The sequence below is a fragment of the Pseudopodoces humilis genome, chromosome 12 (genome assembly GCF_049639895.1).
Source record: "Pseudopodoces humilis isolate 2021_Gansu_Grassland_sample_001 chromosome 12, ASM4963989v1, whole genome shotgun sequence".
Lineage (NCBI taxonomy): Eukaryota > Metazoa > Chordata > Aves > Passeriformes > Paridae > Pseudopodoces > Pseudopodoces humilis.
The window spans coordinates 18194677-18215349 of record NC_142211.1 but is presented as its reverse complement, the minus strand read 5'-3'; the positions used below and the strand labels follow the sequence as shown (position 1 = coordinate 18215349).

The following is a 20673-nucleotide window of genomic DNA, read 5'->3' as shown; positions in this document are numbered from 1 at the left end:
TATTGCAAGGCAACTTCTGTTAAACACTTTAAACTTTTTTTTTTTTTTTTTTTTAACTTTCAAAAAACCACAATAATTTCTCTAGTAAAATCCTAAAAACTGCAATTGCATAAACTCATAATTACTTAAAACACAAAATTAACTCCAAAAGGGCATACAAACACCCCTTAAAAACTCAATAAATCATGACCCTGTAACAAACTGGGTATTATCCAGGCGCTTCTTCCCAGAGAGGGAGTGGGGGGGGGCGTGGTGGGTGGTGAACCGCTCGTATCTCAGTCGGAGTCAGAACTCAACTGGTCGGCTACTTCCTGTTTGCCGTGCCTTTTCTTGGGCCCCGGCCCCGCTACCACCTCTGTGGGCAGGCTGTTCTCTCCCCCCTGGTTCCACTCCGCCTCCACCCCGCCTCTCACCCCACCTTTCCCTCCGCCTTCTGCTCCCCCCTCCTCCCTTTGCATTCCAATCTCTGTGCCTCTGTTCCCATTCGCCGCGTCTTATCTCTTTCACTTCAGCTTCACTTTCTTCTTCACATTCCTTTTCTCTCCCATCCCCCCGACTGTGCCCACCTTCCAAGGCCAACTTTAGCTCTTTGTTAGAGACATATTTTTCCTGCGCTACAACTTCTTTCTCCGCGCCATCTTTATGTCTTTGGGGGGATGCTTTCTTCTTATTTTTTCTGCCACACCTCTGGCTATTTCTGTTAACTTTTTCCAAAAATCTTCTGCTCTTCGCTGTTTCTCTGAGAGCAGATAAGAATTTAGGGACTGAGGGGACTCCCGGCCCCCCTCCCGGCTCAGTTGAGCTTCTCCCGTCTGGGGGCTGTAAAGCTCTGACCCTAAATTTCAGGGTAGCCAGCAAACAGTTCCTTGTCGTTTCCCAAATTTGCTCAGCAAGGATTTTAACACATCTGTCCCACACCTTAGGGTGGATAAACTTTACAAACTCATTTACGACTTCAATAACCAAAAGTCTTGCAATAGCAAGCAAATTAGGTTTACAACTTATTTGCAATCTAACCTTTATCCATGATTCCATCATCCTTCTGGGCCCAGGATCTGCACGCCAAGAATAGTCCAGCTATCTTGGCCGCTGTCCGCTGACTCAGGGTATTCTTGCTTTTTTAATTTCTTCTCACGTTTCTTCCCGCTTTTTCTCCCGGGTTTCTGGCACCAGATGTTGGGTTTAAAGCAAGATAAGCACCCAGACCCGCTCCAGCACAGGCGGCTATCCCAGCCGCGCGGTCCATACTCCACAGCATCAATGTGATGGATGGCAAATATGGCGATTTATTGCAGGGAAACTTAACATTTTATAGCCTGGGGTCACTGTGTTACTCCCATCTGCTCACATCACACCTATGTGCTATTGGCTAATTATAGGAGGACTTAATATCCTAACAGAGCGGGGTTTTTGCTAACTTTCCGTTATATCCCGAAATCTTCTGCATCGCCAGGCCTTAAACTACAACAGGAAGCAACTAAAGGAAGGGGGGAGGTTACCACCCACCTGGTCAGATCAGACGGCCGAGCTGTATGCGCTTGTGAGAGCCTGTGAGTTATACCGAGACAAGACAGTAAATGTTTTTACTGATTCTAAATATGCATATGGTGTGATACACGCATTTGGGAAACTGTGGGAAGAGAGAGGTTTATTAACCTGCAGAGGAAAAACGTTGGCTCATGAGAACTTAATCTCCCGCCTATTGGAGGTGGTGAATTTACCAAAAAAGGTAGCAATAATACACATCAAGGGACACCAGGCAGGGTGCTCGGAAGAAGCAATAGGAAACAGACTGGCTGATGAAGAAGCTTGGAAAGCTGCATTGTTGCCAGAAATCTCTAAGTTACTTCCCTTGCTCCCAGTAACTGCCCCCTTGCCAGAGAAGCTGTCTTTTCCACCAGAAGAACTTGATATAGTTAAAAAGAGCGGGGCAGAAGAAAGAGGGGGTAATTGGTTTACAAGAGATGGTAAGCAGTGGATACCAAAAGCTTTAGCCTCACAACTGCTAAAACAGCTCCACGAAGGGAGTCATTGGGGCTCCCGAGGGATAGCAGAAGCCTTCCTCAAAATGTATGCTGCTGTGGGTCTTTTTGCTCTGGCAAAATAAGCTGTTGATGGTTGTTTGATTTATGCTAAGACAAATAACAAAGTTACAAAGAAACTGGCCGGGGGGGGAGGCCTTGGGCTGTACGTCCCTTCCAAAGATGCCAAGTGGATTTTACTGAGATGCCCCGGGTGGGGAAATTTAAATATCTTTTGGTAATAGTATGTCAGTTAACAGGGTGGCCAGAAGCCTTCCCAACTGTTTCAGCAACTACATGGTGAGTTACTAAATTATTTTTGGAACAAATAATTCCAAGATATGGGATGGTGGAAGCAATAGACTCAGATAGAGGAACTCATTTTACTGGAAAAATTCTTAAAGGAGTAATGACTGCTTTAGGGATACAATGGAACCTCCACACTCCCTGGCATCCCCAAAGCTCAGGCCAGGTTGAAAGGATGAATGGAGAGATGAAAAAACACCTTCTGAAGCTAGTGATAGAAACGAAAATGCCATGGCTGCGGCTCTTACCACTGGCTTTAGCAAGAATAAGGGCCAGAACCAGGGAAGATATTCAACTATCTCCTTTTGAATTGATGTTTGGAATTCCTTATCCTTGTAATTCTCAGCCTGGGGCGGGGGTAGAGATAAGTGATGTATATCTAAAACAGTATGTGGCTCGGATACTGTCTCTTGTGAAATCTCTTCGACAGGAAGCTCAGCTGACACAGACCCTGCCTTTGGACTTTGCTGTGTATAATATCCAACCAGGAGACTGGATCCTAGTTAAAGAGTGGAAAGAAGCACCCCTGGTGGCTAAGTGGCGCGGACCTTTCCAGGTGTTGCTGACCACAGAAACAGCTGTCAAGACAGCTGAACACGGGTGGACACATCACACTCGAGTCAAGGTCTCTAAAGCTCCAGAGATTTGGACATCTCAGCTGGAGGAGAAGGATGGGAAGTCGCGACTGACACTCCAAAGGAGTGGACTGGAGCAGTAGCTGTGCGTCGACATCGGGGGAAGCCCTGAGTGCCTACCCACAGACTGCCTGCTGAAATAGTCTGTATGGGCATCCCTACTCTCACATCTCCAGACACTGGGAGCCAATCCATGCTGTCATTGCTTTCTTTATGCTAAGCTGTTTCTGTGCCTTCACTTGCCACAGGTGGTGTAGAAGACAACATGAAATTGAAAATTAGAAATTAGATTATAACACTATTAGAATGTTTCTCTTAATAATTTTACCTTTATATTTTCAGTTAAGTTGGGGTCTAAAGTGGGAAAATAATTTTTTTACTTTAGGAGAACAAGTAGCAAAGACCTTTAACCTTAGAAACTGTTGAGTCTGTGGAGGGCCAGGGGGATCTGAAAGCTGGCCATGGGTGGCCAGCCCAGTCGAGCCTAAATGGTGGGTTAGCACCCTGAGTGAAGTCCATAATAGAACAGGATTTTGAGACAAAGAAGGAAGTCCATGGCAGCTTCATTCTTCTGAAAGAGGCATTTATTGCCTAAACAGAACAGGAAGCACATGTGGGAAAGAGCGTTTGTGACTGGACTTTATCTTTGGGTTTAGATTGTTGGACCCCCAACTGCCCTCCTTATGACTGTTCCAGATATTGAGGCAGATGAAATCAAATGCATGTTAAGCTCACTAATGGTAGCTGAGTAAGGTGTTCCTTCCATAATTACCAAAAAGATTTTGAACGCTGCAAAGCAGTGGAGAAGGATAAGTTTTTTGACCCTTTATTTTTAAGCTGCCCCCGAGATAATTCCACAAGTAAGACACATGTTGTCTGAAACTATCAGTGGAAATGGCAACACCAGAATGGAACTCGAACCCTTTTCAGTAAGTTCTGGTCCAGATCTAATAAAACATATCTGGGATGTGATTGCAAGTGGAAACTCATGTAGGAGCTTGGAAATGTAAATATTGTGATTCTTATGGCGAGGCAACTATTGTTGGTGGACCACTAGGCCCTGAAAGCAACCTGTATTTTGACCCACCAGTTGATGATGAAAATCGGAAAGGTCCCTTTGCTAATGGGACCTGGGCTCTAAAGGGGCATTACTGGATTTGTGGCCAAAATGCTTACCGCAGGCTACCTCCAAACTGGTCAGGAATATGTTATGTAGGATATGTTAGACAATTGTTGTTTCTGCTGCCACAAGTTCAAAGAAATCAGTTAGGAATCAAAGTATATGATGATGTAATTAGAGAAAAGCGGTCCATTGATACATCTCTGGTTGGAAAGAGCACCCAAAAGTGGGGAAAAGATGAATGGCCACCTGAACGAATCATACAACACTATGGACCAGCTACCTGGAACCCAAATTAATTAATATCAGGTGCCAGAGAACCCATTTATAATTTAAATCGGATAATTCGGTTGCAAGCTGTCTTTGAAATAATAATCAACCAGACAGCTACAGCTCTTGACCTTCTTGCTGACCAGTCTACTCAGATGAGAAATGCAATATTTCAACATCGGATGGTATTAGACTATTTATTAGCAGAAGAAGGGGGGGTGTGTGGAAAATTTAATGACTCAAACTGCTGTTTGCAAATAGATGGCAAAGGAAAAGTGGTAAAACAAATAACAAAAAGAATAAGAAAGTTAGCCCATGTACCAGTCCAAACCTGGAAAGGATGGGAATGGGACATGTTTTCATGGTTACCTGGTGGCCTATGGGTCAAACAAATGTTTTTTTTCCTCTTATGTGTTGTAGCAACTCTAATCTTTTTACCATGCATGATCCCTTGCTTAATACAACTCATTCAAGATGTGATCAAAGGAATGCAGGTAGTAGCCGTGCCTACTGATCCAGAGATAGCTACAAAAGGGCAGAAAGTGATGCCACCTCAAATAGTTGCAAAGCCAAAAAGGACCCAAGAACAAGAAATTAGGTCAATGATAACTAAAGTTTGTAAAGACAATTACTAACAAAAATTAAAAGAGGAGGGATTGAGAGGAATGATGAGCTTGTCTTTACAAACAAGCTGTGGGTCAGTTGATAAGATGTAGCTATCAGTGAGAGACAACAGAAACAATGGGATGGATTCCAGTAGAAGATCAAAGAGGCACTGAAAGAACACTATGAATTCCATAAAAGTTAAGAAGGGATTATGCATTGGGGGTGGGGGGGGAAGGTATCACAGGTATCAAGCGTTCCGGGAAGCCTGTACCTCTCAAGTACCTCAGCCTATGGGGAAAGAGAGAAGGGACAACTGGCCGGGAATTAGGATAAAAAGGAGGCTGCACCCTCCAAAAATTTGAGAGACCCCAGGGGAATGCCCCATGGCCTCTCCCTTTATTCGAATAAAGTAAAAGGACTCCTCTGTCTCCTTTTTGGACATAAACCTCTGGTGTTTGTGGATTAATTTTCCTGACACAACGGTACATTGGTTCCTAATGAGAAGCACAGTTGTTTTCCCCAGCTGAAACGCGAATAGAGGTGTTTGACTGAATCTTAGGTGTGTATTTCATCCTCCAATTGACCAGCCTTCAGCTCCTTTTAGGTTTCTTTCTCTCGTTTGTGTATACACGTGTGGTGCTCCCAGCAGTTTCCCTGGACATCGCTCACTAAGGAGCACAAGGCCTGGCCTTCAAAGATACAGATTTGCCTTGCAATCTAAAGACTACAGGGAAGTGCAGAAAAAAGCAGTGAAAAGGAGAGGAAAGAGAATTGCCCACTGGTGACAGTGACCCTGGAGAACCTCTGTCAATGGATGCCACATTGCAATTTTGCAAAAATAAAATCTACACTGGTGGTGAAGTGCACAGGCAGCTCCTAGCACTGGGTCTTTGTGGCTCACAGCCCTGCTGGGGGGGGAGTCTTGCTGCCAGTGCACATCCTTGAAACAGTCTCCCCAAGAGAGAATGGCGCTGGGGTATATGGAAAATCACGCTATGAAAAGACAGTGTCCATAAAGGAGACATAGGAGTTCTGCAACTTTATTCTAATCAAGGGAGATTATGGAAGGCACAGCCTCCTTTTATCCTAAACTCCCAGCTGCATGTTGCCCTCTTCCTTTCCCCACTGACTGAGGTACTAGAAAAGTACAGCCTTCCTGAACCTCCTACCACCTATGCCCCCTTGAACCTGTCATTTCCACCCAAAGTTCAGAAGTTCAGGCTTGTGCAGATCCACTTGTCTGTTTCAGGAGTCAAGCTGTCTGAGCTCTGTAATGAACCTGCTGCCCAAAGATAGTAAAGACATTAAGACCCATTTCAAAGACATTAACACCCATCGAATTGTTTGTAAAGACTTTAGCACACATCTTTTTTATCAGAGGTTTTGCCCATGGCCTCAACCCCGGGCGTTTTACGAATTGAATGGAAATGCGCCTGGTGCCTGCAGGCCCCGGTATGGCACAGGACACAGTACCAGAAGAAACTTTCGAGCACATGCTGTGGCTGCCCTGGCAGCTCCTCAATGCTGCCCACAGAGTGAAAAGATAAGGGGAAGCGCCCTTCTGCAGTGCCCAGTGAGGTTGTCCCAGACTCTTGCTCACATGTTGGGTCCTATCCCATGTCATCCCATAGTCCCCTCAACTTTTTCATCTTCTCTCCTATTTTTTTTTTTTTTTTTTTTTTTTTAATGAACACTCACTGGACGTGCTTTAAAGCCCAGCTCATTTGTTGCCGAGCAGCCATTCCCCTGCTCCGAAGCAGTTCCCAATGAGCCTTCGCAAGCCAGACGTGGAGCTGGGGCGGGTGAATTTTTCTTTGTCTTCCGTGCGAATGGGCTCGGAGGTCTGCCCGAGCCAGACGTGTGCAATGGAGTGTGGACTGGAGCATCCTCTGTGCTGGCCCCGCTTCCTGAGACTCCTCTGCGACAAGCTGTGCTAAGGGTTGGTACACTCAGCCCCAAGGCTAGAGAAAAATGCTTGCAGCTGTAACATGTCATGAATAAAATGTCTCAAGAAATCCACCCCGGTTAAAATACTGTAAGTGTTTGGTTGTGTACAGTTAATGTTCTTGTCCCATTTGTAAACCTTGTTTGTTGTACCCCTTGTTTACCCCGGTAGTTGTTAGTAATGTTAATTACCAGTTGTTAAAGTGTTTTAAGAGTTCTCTTATAAGATGTACCTCTACCGCCTTTCCCTTACTTACCCGCCTTTCCCTTACTTACCCGTTACTATGTAACAACCCTGCTCCCAGGGGGCTGTGCACCTGAGTCATATGCAAACTAAGGCATGCCAGACACCAAAACAAGGAGCTAACAAAGGAATAAAAGGACAAAGAAACATATCCTAGCAAGCTATGATGGAAGACCATCTTCCTGCATCACCTGAGTCTGCTTAAAAGACCATCTTCCTGCATCACCATGGCCTAAAGAGGACTGGAAAGGAGTGACTCCCCTGGACAATGAGCCAGAACAACAGGCCTCCTGGCTACTCCCATGAGGAGGGAAGCCCCAGCTCTGCAGTGTGTGCTGCAAAGCTGAATTGTGCCTCCTTCTTGGAGCTGCCAGTGTGGGAGCAGCAGTGGTGCAAGCAACCCCTCGGGCCCCCACCCCAAGGTTGAGTCCTAATAAAGGCATAAAACAGGAGTCTGTCTCCTGACCTATTTATTTTAGCTGGGGGCTCATCCGGGATAGCCATGCCCACCGAGGACCAGGGACTGAGTGACTACCACCCGTTGGACCTCTGTGGGAAGATTGGCTATCAGGGACCAAGGATTCAGCCTGAGATGTCAACTCCAAGGAGCGTTGGTCAGAGACTGGTGAGTGACCTGCAGTGGGAGTAGGGAGACGAGTGAGTATGAGAGTGAGTGAGATGGGGGCTGGCAGCTCAGACCCCCGGAGCAAGTGAGGACCCTCTACTACCGTGGTTCCAGACTCCCGCGAGGGGGCTGGCAGGGAACGAGGGGAAGCAATTGGATAAAGAGAGTTTGAGGCGTCTCCCTTGGGAAAACTCCAGGTGGGTGGAGGATATAATTTGGTGTGATGACCTGCAGACCCCAAGTAGGCCTGGGCGCATAGGGACTTGGCGAGGTGTGAGTCACGGTCAGGGGAGTGCTGGGAGGGGGAGCGCTACCCCGTTGGGACCGGACTCTCAGAAGGGGCTAGCTACCCCAGATCGAGGGTGGGCAGGGGGCCAGGGAGAGCCCCATCGGACCCATCCCTCGAAGGAGAGTTGGGGGAACTATAGGCAGCTGGATTGAGGGGCTAGGCCTCAAGATTATCCAAGCTATAGAACCCTGCTAGAGTTGGAGGAACTTTAGGCAGCTGGATTGAGGGGCTAGGCCTCAAGACCAGGCTACAGAACCCTGCTAGAGTAGGATCCGAGTTTGTGTTGATTAGAGATTAATTTGCCTGTCTTTAGTTCTTTCATTGGGGTAGAGGCACCTTAAGGAACTTTTAGTGTGAAGGGCCAAATCAGTTTAGGTTATTTATAGGTTGTATTGCCCGTCATTAAGTTTCTGTTTGGGTAGGAGCACAGTAAGTTTGTTTTTAAGGCCCAATTGAGAGATAAGGATGGGGAAGTGTATAAGTAAGGAAGTAAGACCCAAGAAAAAGAGTAAAGCACAAAAGAACATCCCTCTAGACAGTCCACTGGGGCAATTGTTAGACAAATGGGAGACATATAATACCACAAAGGGACTAGATAAAGTTAAAATGATTCACTATTGCATTGAGGTTTGGCCCAATCTAGAATTGCAAGCAGAGTGGCCGTGGTATGGGTCTAATGATCCCTGGGTTTGTTCCCAACTTAACTGCTATTTAAGGGATCAAGGTAACCCTAATTTAGAACAAATATCCTATGCAGCCTGTTGGGAAAGAGATCTCACTAAAGAAGAGACTGTTAAGATCTGCAAATTTAAGAAGCAAGAACAAGAAAGGGGATAAAGAAGGAAAGGAATCAGAGAAAGAAGTTCATAGCAAAATGGATCCCCTAGACTATCTTCCTCCTCCCCGTTTACCCAGCAATGCCCCAAATCCCTTTCCTAGACCCTCCTGCAATCTTACCTTCAAACCCCTCCCCAATTACCCAAATAAATACCTTGAGTCCTTCCCCAGCTTCTCCTTCCACTGAAACCCCATTCCCTCACTCCTTGAAAACTGCAACTTCTATTTCCCCAGCAGAGGTGACCCCGTTACCACCTCCACCTAATACTGTAAGCCCAAACCTTCCACCAGCCCTGGTTATCCCTTCACCATCTCCTGCCTCAAATGTAAACATCTGTGTTCAAAATCAAAAGTCCCTACCTGTCACACCTTCAGCCCCCTCTTCAATCCCTCTACCAACTTCCTCAATTCCCTTCCCTGTGTCTCCAGCTATGGGCTCATCTTCCTCTCCTGTTCCTTCTACTCTCCCACTACCTCCTCCTAATTGGGAACTAAGTTTATCCACCTCCTCTTCAAGTCCTCCATCTAGTACAAATTTGGCAGAGGGTCCATATTACAATACCTGATCTAAAATCTCAAAGGTAGAAAATCTCTTTCCCCTTAGGGAAGTTCCTATGGGAGCAGTAGCTAGGGGAGTTGGCTTTGTAAATGTCCCCTTGACAGCTTCTGAAGTGTGAGGTTTTAAGAAAGAACTGGGAAATTTGGTAGAAGACCCAGTAGGAATGTCTAATCAAATAGACCAGTTCTTGGGTCCAAATATCTATACCTGGGGAGAATTAAATCCAATCCTGACCATGCTCTTTAACCCAGAGGAGGTTAGGTTAATCAGAGCTGCAGGCATGAGAATTTGGGAAAGGGAGAACTGGCTAGGGCCTCCAGGGGATTATAAATTACCTCTAGTGAACCCCGGGTGGGACCCAAATGAAGAGGAGGGGAGAAGAAATATGGAAGACTATTGATCCCTGATAGTTAGAGGGATAAAAGAATCTGTACCTCGGGGAAACAACACCAAATTGGCGTTTGATGGGACTCAAGAGAAAGACGAAACACCAGCATCTTGGCTTAATCTACTAAGGCGAAATTTGCAATTATATTCTAACATTGACCCTGATAGTCCTGAGGGCCAGGTATTATTAAAGGTGCAATTTGTCACCAAATCTTGGCCAGACATTAGGGGGAAGCTAGAGAATTTGGAAGACTGGCAAGAGAAAGGAATGAACGAATTATTGAAGGACGCTTTAAGGGTGTATTTGAGAAGAGAGGAGGAGAAAGCAAAAACTAAGGCGAGAATAATGGTGGCTGTGGCTAGGGAGGTGGATAAAAATCACTCAAGTGGAAATGAGACAAGACTTACACCAAAGGAGGGTAGGAATGCACCTAGACCACCTTGGGTTACACCCAAAAGGGTCAGGGAGGACCAAAGGTGCTACTACTGTGAAGGAGTACGGCATTTCAGAAGAGACTGTAGGAAACTGGCAATGGACCAAGCTATTGCAAAAGAACAAGACACACTAGAGAAAATCCTAAAGGGAGAAAGAGATAGAGATTAGGGGTGTCAAGGAGTCTACCTAATGGGGGACCCAATGGACCATCATGAAGAGCCCTTGGTAAACTTTGAGGTGGGTCCCCAGAGTGAAGAATTTGAGATTTTAGTAGATATAGGGGCAGACCAATCAAGTATTAATAAGCTTCCAGTGGGGATAAAAGTTGGGGAAAAAACTTGTGACGTATTAGGGGCAGAGGGAAGGCCTTTCAAAGCCTTCATAGCAGAAGGCATCAAAATAAAGGGGGATTCAAGGCAGTGCTTCGCAGACTTCATTTATCTACCTCATTTAGAAAGTCACTTATTAGGGAGGGACTTACAAGTCCAGTTAGGCGTAGGAGTTATCCCTAAAGATGGAAAAATTGTAGTCCAGATCATGAAGTTAACCACTCAGGATTTAGAAGAGCTAAACCTGGAAGTATGGGCCCAAGAAGGAAAACTTGGCTATTTGGACATCCCACCGATCCAGGTGAAAATGCAGAAGGAGGGCCCCCCTGTCTGAGTAAAACAGTACTGTAGATAATATTTTAACAGAAGGTGGGCATGATATATTAGTAAAGGCTTGTCTGCATAAACCAGCCTTTGAAATAAGTCGTGATATTAAAGGCTAAAGTCCTTGAAACTTTCCTGCAGGAGAGAGAATAAAGCAAAACAATATCCTTGTGTATGAGAAAAAATATGTAAACCTGTGTGTATTAGCCAATAGTAACTTGCTTAGCCCGCAGACCCTTTAAAACCTTATAAATGGTGTGCTAAAGATAGAAATAAACGGTGTTCACTTTTACTTCTGTGAAGACTCATGAATAGCCTGAGCGGTTTCTCAATACAGTACCCCATATCTTTAGAAGGAAAACAAGGACTTGTGCCTGTAATAGAACACCTCTTGGCTGAAGGTATTCTAGACCCTGCATGTCCCCACACAACACTCCCATCTTAACAATAAAGAAAGCAGAAGGAAAATATTGATTAGTTCAAGGTTTAAAAGAAATAAATAAAAGAACAATTTCTAGACACCCAGTAGTGCCCAACCTGTATACCATGCTAAGTAAAATACCAAGAACACGTGCATGGTTTACCATTGTTGACCTGAAGGATGCCTTCTGGGCATGTCCTTTAGTGGAAAATTTCAGGGACTGGTTCGCTTTTGAATGGGAGTGCCCTAAGAGGGATAGGAAACAGCAACTGAGGTGGACACACCTCAGGGATTCACTGAGTCCCCTAATATTTTTGGACAGGTGTTAGAAAGTATTTTGGAACAATTTACTCTGGAAGAGGGTGTTCAGATTCTACAATATGTAGATGATCTGTTAATATCTGGAGAAAAGCAGGATAAAGTAAAAATAACAAGTGTCCAGCTTCTAAATTTCTTAGGTACCAAAGGCCTGAAAGTATCTCAGAACAAATTACAGTTTGTACAATTGGAAATAACTTATTTAGGACACATTATTGGAGAAGGATTTAAAAAACTAAGCCCAGAGAGAATTGCTGGCCTGATGTCCATACCTGCTCCTAAAACTAAGAGGGACATAAGGAGACTATTTGGATTATTCGGCTGTTGTAAATTATGGATAGATCAGTACACCCAAAGTGTCAAATTTCTCTATGAAAAACTAGTAGACCCTGAGCCAGTCAAGTGGACAGCTGAAGATGAAGGACAGCTAAAAGATTTAAAGAACAAACTATCTTCAGCACTAGTGTTAAGCCTACCAGACCACTGGAAAGAGTTCCATTTATTTGTTAACACTGAGACAGGTACCGCATATGGTGTACTAACTCAGGAATGGAGAGAGAAGAAAATACCCATAGCATACCTTTCAAAATTCTTAGATCCTGTTGCAAGGGGGTGGCCCACTTGCCTCCAGGCAATTGCTGCAACTGCCATCCTAATAGAAGAAGCAAAAAAACTGACCCTACTAGTAAAGATTAAAGTGTACACACCCCATGACCTAAAAACGGTACTTAAAAAGCCCAACAATGATATACAGACCAAGAATATTAAAGTATGAAATTATTCTAATGAACACTGAGGATTTGTAAATAGTTACCTCTTGATGTCTGAACCCCGCTCAATTCTTTCAGGCGACCCTCTAGATGAAATAGAACATAATTGTTTGGAGGTCGTAAATTATTAGACCAGGATAAGGGAATATCTTGAGGATCTACCCCTACCCTATGGAAAGACCTTATTCACCGATGGGTCTTCAAGGGTGGTAAATGGAAAAAGAGCCTCTGGTTATGCAGTAGTGGCGGTAACAGAAGGAGAACAACTAAATACTGTAGAAAAGGGAAAGTTACCAACCAACTGGTCAGCTCAATGCTGTGAGGTTTATGCCCTAAAAAGAGGATTAGATCTATTAGAAGGGGATAGAGGGACAATCTACATGGATTCGAAATATGCCTTTGGTATAGTCCATAAGTTTGGAAAGATCTGGGAAGAACGCAGATATTTAAATTCAAAAGGAAAAAAATTAGTACATGAAGAACTGATAAAATCAGTAATAGAGTCCTTACCAAAACCCTTAGAAATAGCTCCTGTACATATAAAAGGGAATCAAAAGGGAGATACCCTGGGAAATAAAGGAAATCAGTTAGCTGACCAGATGGCAAAAGAAGCAGCCACAGATCCAGGTGATTCAGCCAAAATCTTAAAATTAAATGAAACACCAGCAGACAGGGAAAAGGAAAAAACAAAGCCAATTTTTACAGAAAAAGAATTAAAAGCAATAAAATAATTAGGCCTACATCAGGGAGAATGTGGGGAGTGGATAACATTCGATGGGCGGAAATTCCTAAATAAGGCTTTAGCCCAAAAAATCTTGACAGAAATCCATGGACTCACCCACTGGGGAACCCAGGGACTGTGATCATTTCTTAAGAGACAATTTATGCATAGGAGTGGTATAACCTAGCAAAGGCGGTCACTGAGGGATGTGTAATTTGCCAAAGGGTAAATCAAAAGGTCATGAGAAAGACCATACCTGGGGGAAGAGAATTGGCTCTGAGACCATTTCAAAATATACAGATTGACTTCACTGAAATGCCTGCAGTGCAGGGCTATAAATACCTGCTGGTGATAGTCGACCATCTTACCCACTGGGTCAAAGCTTTCCTCACAAAATGGGAAACTGCTGAAGTGGTAGCAAAAATATTGGTAGAACAAATAATCCCCAGGTATGGTCTAGTCAATAACATTGACTCAGACAGAGGCCCCCATTTTATTGTCCAAACTCTACATCATATCATCGAGGCTTTGGGAATAAAATGGAGGCTTCATACCCCTTAGCACCCCCAGAGTTCTGGAAGGGTAGAGCAGATGAACAAGACCTTAAAAAATGTAATAACTAAATTAATCATAGAAACCCACCTAAGCTGGCTCAAGTGCTTACCGCTCACCCTTCTGAGAATTCGCACGAGACCACGAGCAGACATAGGGGTGTCTCCCTATGAAATGATGTTTGGGCTACCCTTCCTACTCACCAGTCTTGGTTCTAGAAGACAGGTGTCTGCTAGGGAGAGCAGGAGCCTCCCTTGGGATGAAAGAATGTAGACCCCCTCCCTCCAAATTATTATAAATTTGAAATCAAGGGGGCTTTCAGGCAGAGATCTGGGGATAGGAATAACAGTTCTTTACTAGTATAACCAGGCAAACAAACAAACAGTAACTACAGCATTAACAAGAAAACAGAACCAGGGACCCCGGGACAGCCTTCTCGGCTGAGATGGGATGGAGGAGAGGTTTTGTTTTCACAAACCCCCTCGGGCAGTCAGTCCCGGTGCTCCTGCAGGGCTCCGAGGAACAGTCGGCTGGAAACAGCAGGGACGAGCTGAGATCCTGGGCCGGTGGCTGAGGTGTATCAGCGGCTCCGTGGCGGTGGCTGCCACACGTCCCGGCAGGAGAGGGGGTGAGAGGCCACCAACAAAGAGGGGAGAAGGAGAAGAAGCAGCAACTCCGTCTGGGTGATGGCGAAAAATCCCTTCTCCCCACAGCAGCAGCTCCACGACCCAGCACACGAACGTCCTTCCCCGAAGCCGAAGAAAGACAGCCCAAAAACTGTCCCCACCCTCCTTTCCTGCCCCCTTCCCCCCCCTCCCTGGGCCTGGCCACTCTTTGTCCGTTGTGAGCACCCCTAAGTACCGGTAGTTAGGTTGTCCCAGCACATAATGGGTAAAAATTCCCCGGGCAGGCCTGAAGGACAAAACAAAAAAAAAAGGACACCTAACCCTCAACATCACCCCATAGAGCACAGCAGACTATCTAGAAGGAGAGGCCTTAACCCACACATATCTAAAAACTATCAACAAAACCTTAGAAAGTCTAAGGAAAAGAGGGTATCTTCCCCAAACTTCTCCCCTTGATGTGGATGTTCATCAAATTAATCCCGGAGACTGGGTTTTAATCTAATCTTGGAACACCACCCCACTAACCCCTAAATTTGAGGATCCATTCCAGGTACTGCTGACATCTCACACCACTGTGAAAACTCAAGAAAAAGGCTGGACCCATATTACCCGAGTAAAAGGACCAGTATCCCCACCTGATGACAGACTGAGCTCAGATGAATCACCAAAGGTTCCCTTTCAGTGGATTGCCACCAGAGATCCAACCAACCTTAAAATAACTCTCAAAAAACATCCCAAGGTGAACTGAAGAACTTACAGACTCAAACATATCAGCAAGAGACTAAGAGACTGTTGTAACTGGGGTTACATTGCTATTAATCTAGTACTACAGTTGTTGTTACTGTTGCTAGTTGTTGCTGTGAGAAATGAACTTGTAAAAATTCGTAGAAATCTAAATAAATGTATATAACAATAATGATATAAAATATAAAGTACAGTATGGCCCACAAGCCCTTCCCAGATCTAGTCGCGAATTCCCACTCAAAGGATAACGATCCTAGCCGGCGCCCATCAACGAAAAAGAATAGACAGGACAAGGATCATCAAGCTGACAGGGACAGGCTCGGTGCCCATCAACGGAAAAGAATAGACAGGACATGAATCATCAAGCTAACAAGGAGAGGCTCCGACGAGATACTCATCACCGGACCTGAACACCCCGCCTTGCAGGCTACCGTTGGGGGAAGCCATCAGGTAGACAAAAGGAAAAAGTCCAGCCGAGATATCCATCAGCTCCAACCCGGATCCAACCATCCCATCCAGATGGCCTGAACCACAATGAAATCAAGAAACACCCAGAACTTCTTTACATATGAGGAGACTCTGTCCGGACGTCCATTTGACTCTATTCTCCAACGCCAGGAAATCAATTCATACAACAATCAAGGACCGTTGGTGAATGGTGCCTGCCTGGAATTTGGCCTCAAGGCTAAAAATCCCTATAAAAACCCCGGACAGTCTACCCTCCTTCGTGGATTTGGGAACACCTATACCTTTGGGTATAGACCCCTGTCCACCCAGCGCTGCGCTGTTTGTTTTATTGTGGTTTTTCCTCATTGTTTATTTTTTTATAAAAATTGTTTTATAATAAATTGTTCTTTTATTTAACCCAAATCTGCCTTTGCATTTATAACAGATTGGTGCCGTGACTCGGATCGGAGAAACTGCGGGGAATCTCGCTGCCCAGGACGGGTACCCCCGCTGATTTTGGCGGCCTGGTGAGTTGAGAACCCCCGTAGTTCATTCCGATATCCGAACCAAATTTAGGCGGAGGTAAAAACCACAATAAAAAGGAAAGGATCCGGATCGGAGAGCTCGGGAAGGCACGGAGCCTTCGGGAAGCCGCGGCTTGCTTTGCTCGTAAAACGTCTAGTGTGCACAAAGACACCCACGCAGGAAAATAGCTGTAAGTACTGCTGGTTGAGCGGGCGATCGGGCGAGTGTGTGAGACGTGATCTGATCACGAAGCGAGTGCGGACTTCAAGGTCGCGTTTCCATCCTCCCGCGAGGGAATTGGCCGGCCGCGAAGGAAGCGATACAGAGTGAAAGTTTTTTTTCTCTCGACACACACTCGTAAAACCTGAGGCCAAAGGGTGTCTCGGGAACTGATCGCAAGGTACTAAGAGGGGAAGGGACGTCTTGTCGAGCTCGAGACTGGTAAACCCTCTTAGTAAACGGACCCAGGGAGAGGTCCAGGAAAGAATCAAAAGTACCGATTACAAGAGACCTCAGCTCAGCTCGCTGAAAGGTGAGTATCGGCAAATTTTGATTCCTAAGTACACAACGCAGAAACAGATATCGACTCCCGGAGAAGTCGAAGAAAGGTAAGAAAATTATATTTTGCGAAGTATGGGGCAGAAAAAGAGTAAGCTTCAAGGAAGAAGCACAGGAAAAGATTCCTCCGATCAGGGGGAGGAATCACCAGACATCCCACTGGAGAGTCCCTTGGGGTGGATGCTAAAACACTGGGAAGATTGTCCCCAGAGAAAGGGGAAATCAAAGGAGAAATTAATACATTATTGTATGGAGGTTTGGGGAGGACAGGAGTTGAGAAGTCACCTCACTTGGCCAGTGTTAGGCACATTTGAAAAATGGACGTGTAACAAGTTGTTCTCCTATGTGGAGAACAAGGTCCCCTCAGATCCTGAGGAGAGGGAATATGCTAAAGCTCTGGGTAAACGTCAGAGTAGGGCTATTTCCAATAAAACAAAAAGAAAAACGTGAGTCGAGAGCTGAGTCCTGGGAACCCCTCGATCACTTACCACCCCCCCCCCGTATCGAGGACCAGCGAGACCTTCCTCTGCAGATCAAGTGGTGCCCTCAGCACCCTTGGGCCCCCGAGACCAACCCACTGAGATACGTGTGTCTCAAGCGGGAGAGTCGGGGCCAGCAGCGATGCCGGCCGGCAGCCCTTCCCCTTTCCCCGCCTGTAAACACCGTAACCACAGCACCCTCCTCGGAGGTTTTTCCTGCACAAGGCTGGGGATCACCCTATCCGCCCCTGCCGGTCCAGCCGCCACAACCGGGACCCTCCCATACAACGGAGGGGATCCCTCCCTTCAGCCGGGTGGCGGCAGAATTCCCACAATTGATAACAGGGAGTGCAACCCACAATCACCAATTCCCCTCCCGCAAGTAGAACCCGTTTAAGAGCGAGAATGATAGATAATGAATGGGGAGAGAGTGAAGAGGGGCACCGGTTGTTCCCTCTTAGGGAAGTACCGACGGCCCCGGGAGTGATCGGTTTTGTGAATGTACCCCTTAACTCTGGAAATGTAAGGGCTTTTAAAAAGAGATGGGGCGGTTGTTAGATGACCCTTTTGGGGTGGCTGAGAGGTCAGATGAATTTTTAGGAAGTAGTATTTATACCTTTGACGATCTTATGGCAATCCTGAGATCATTGTTTAATCAGGAAGAAAGAGAGATGATTAAACAAGCCGGTATCAGAGACTGAGACAGACGCAATCCACAGGGGACGCCAGGTAACCAGAAATAGCCTAGTGTAAGCCCGAGCTGGAATGCACAGACGGAGGAAGGCAGACGGAACATGATGGATTTAAAGAGCATAATTGTACAAAGTATAAGAGAAGCGGTCCCTAGGGGCCAGAATGTTAGCAAAATTTTTAGAGAATGTCAAGGAAAAGAGGAACCACCCACTGAATAGATCGAGAGATTACGGCGAAGTTTACAGATTTACTCTGAGACTGACCCGAACTCTCCTGTGGGGGAGGTTCTGTTAAAAAACACAATTCGTGGCTAAATCTTGGGAGGACATTAGGAGAAAATTAGAAAAGATCGAGGAGTGGCAAGATAAAAGCCTCCAGGAGCTCCTAAGGGAAGCTCAAAAAGTATACATGAGGAGAGAAGATGAGAAGCAGAAATTGCAGGCTAAGGTTTTAGTAACTGCGGTAAAAGAGATCCAGAAACAAGAACAGATGCAGGGTAAGTTTAAAACACTACCCGGAAAAAGTCGAGGTTCTCACTGGGCAGCCCCTGCCCCACAGAGAGAACCCCCGGAATGCTACTACTGTAAACAGGTAGGACACGTTCAGCGGAATTGTAAACTTCTTTACATATGAGGAGACTCTGTCCGGACGTCCATTTGACTCTATTCTCCAACGCCAGGAAATCAATTCATACAACAATCAAGGACCGTTGGTGAATGGTGCCTGCCTGGAATTTGGCCTCAAGGCTAAAAATCCCTATAAAAACCCCGGACAGTCTACCCTCCTTCGTGGATTTGGGAACACCTATACCTTTGGGTATAGACCCCTGTCCACCCAGCGCTGCGCTGTTTGTTTTATTGTGGTTTTTCCTCATTGTTTATTTTTTTATAAAAATTGTTTTATAATAAATTGTTCTTTTATTTAACCCAAATCTGCCTTTGCATTTATAACATTGCTATTGTAAGTTTATATACTATTGTAAAAATTAGCTTCTTTCACCGAGCATTTCTTGATGGCTTATGAAAATTACTAAGAAGTGGGAATAAAAAGAAAGGACTCCACCATCCCTATAAAAACACCTTGTCCAAGAGGCAAGACCAGGTGAGGCTAAGGAAGCGGGTGACCCACGAGGCTTGCTGCAGGAAAACCAGCTCATACCGGACTCTTGGTAAAATTGGTGTTAAGCTTGCTTCTCGTCTATGTGAGAGGGAAGGAAAATCCCTGCACAAAATGCTATCAACCCCTTTATGATGGGGAGAATCTAGGATCCTTAATGAGAGTCCATACAAACATAAATCCCACTTGCTTTGACCATTCCCAGTTGGACACATGCCGGGAGGATGGGAAAACATATTGGATCACAAAAAACAGCCACATTTAGGCAACGTCTGCTCAGGGAATGTCTGGTTGGAGAAACTTGGTTTTGCTTTGAAAATGAAAGAATATGAGACATAATTAAAGAGAAACAGTTAATGGCAAAGAAAGAAGAGGTGAATGAACCTTTAGGAAAGAATTTGTTTATAGACCTGATTGAAAAGATCAGTAAAGAGCTGAATTAAATCAATTGCTGGGTGTGCGGAAACATGCAGATGACTGAGGTCTGGCCCTGGGAAGGGATTGGTTTAGGACCGCTAGATATTCTAAGATGGAAATTAACGGAACCAAAATTCCAAACCGAGGGACTGAGAAGAAGAGAACAGTGGGGCTTTGTTGGGGGTTAGGTGTCTTTTTTTAGTTCTGGCTTGCCCGTGGAATTTTTACCCATTAGTTGCAGGGAAAACCTAACTGTGGGTACTTGGTGAGTGCTTGAGAAAACACAAAGAGTTTGGTCGGGCCCAGGGGGGAAAGGGGGGCAGGAAAAAGGAGGGTGGGGACAGTTTGGCAGGCTTTCTTCAGCTTCGGAGAAGGACACGTTGAGTGCAGAGCTGCTGCGGTGAGGAGAAGGGAATTTTGCCATCATCCAGACGGAGCTGCTGCTTCTTCTCCTTCTCCCCTCTTTGTTGGTGGGGCTTGCACCCCCTGTCCTGCCGGGACGTGTGGCAGTGCCAGGCACTGCAGCGGAGCTGCTGATACACCTCAGCCACCGGCCCAGGATCTCAGCTCATCCCTGCTGTTCCAGCTGAGTGTTCCTCAGAGCCCTACAGGAGCACCGGGACTGACTGCCCGAGGGGGTTTGTGAAGCAAAGCCTCTCCTCCATCCCGTCTCAGCCGAGAAAGCTGTCACGGGGTCCCTGTTTCTGTTTTCTTGCTAATGCTGTAGTTATTGTTGTTTGTTTGCCGTGTTATAAATGTTAGTAAAGAAGTGTTATTCCTATCCCCAGATCTCTGCCTGAAAGCCCCTTGATTTCAGAATTATAATAATTTGGAGGGAGGGGGTCTACATTCTTTCATTCCAAAGGAGGCTCCTGCCCTCCCTAGCAGAACACCTGTCTTCTAAAACCGAGACAGGCTTAAAGGCAAAGATAATTGGAGAAGAGTGTATAAAAAGGGCTGGAAAAGGATATACAACCCACGTAGGAAAGATGGCTTGCAAGAGGTACTTAATAATAAAAGATTCAGATATAAAATGGGTCCCCGGAGAACCAAACAGATACTGGTCAATTGGCAAAAAAGAAAGGGAGTGCATTTACCATGAGGGATACCAACTATATGAATGTGCTGGAAAGGGGGTAAATCCCTTTTGGGGAATTAGGGAAATATCCAAGTATTGGGAATACCCAATGAAACTAAGAGATACATTCTGGACAGCTCCAGAACATCTGTTCTGGATTTGTGGGAATATGGCTTATACCCATCTCCCAGGGGACTGGGAGGGGAGTTGTACAGTAGGAATCACTAAGCCTTCTTTCTTTCTCTTACCAAAAGAATCTGGATCAAACTTAGGGAT

The 20673-nt window shown here is 45.5% G+C and overlaps 1 protein-coding gene across 1 annotated transcript in view; it reads left to right on the top strand.

Moving 5' to 3' along the window:
- The first annotated feature begins 7648 nt into the window (after positions 1–7648).
- LOC148183461 (protein patched homolog 1-like) overlaps positions 7649–20673 on the top strand; it is a 62946-nt gene continuing 49921 nt past the window's right edge. Inside the window, exon 1 of the mRNA XM_088061489.1 lies at positions 7649–7771. Within this exon, the coding sequence (XP_087917615.1) occupies positions 7649–7771 (123 nt within the window). The remainder of the gene's footprint in view (positions 7772–20673) is intronic.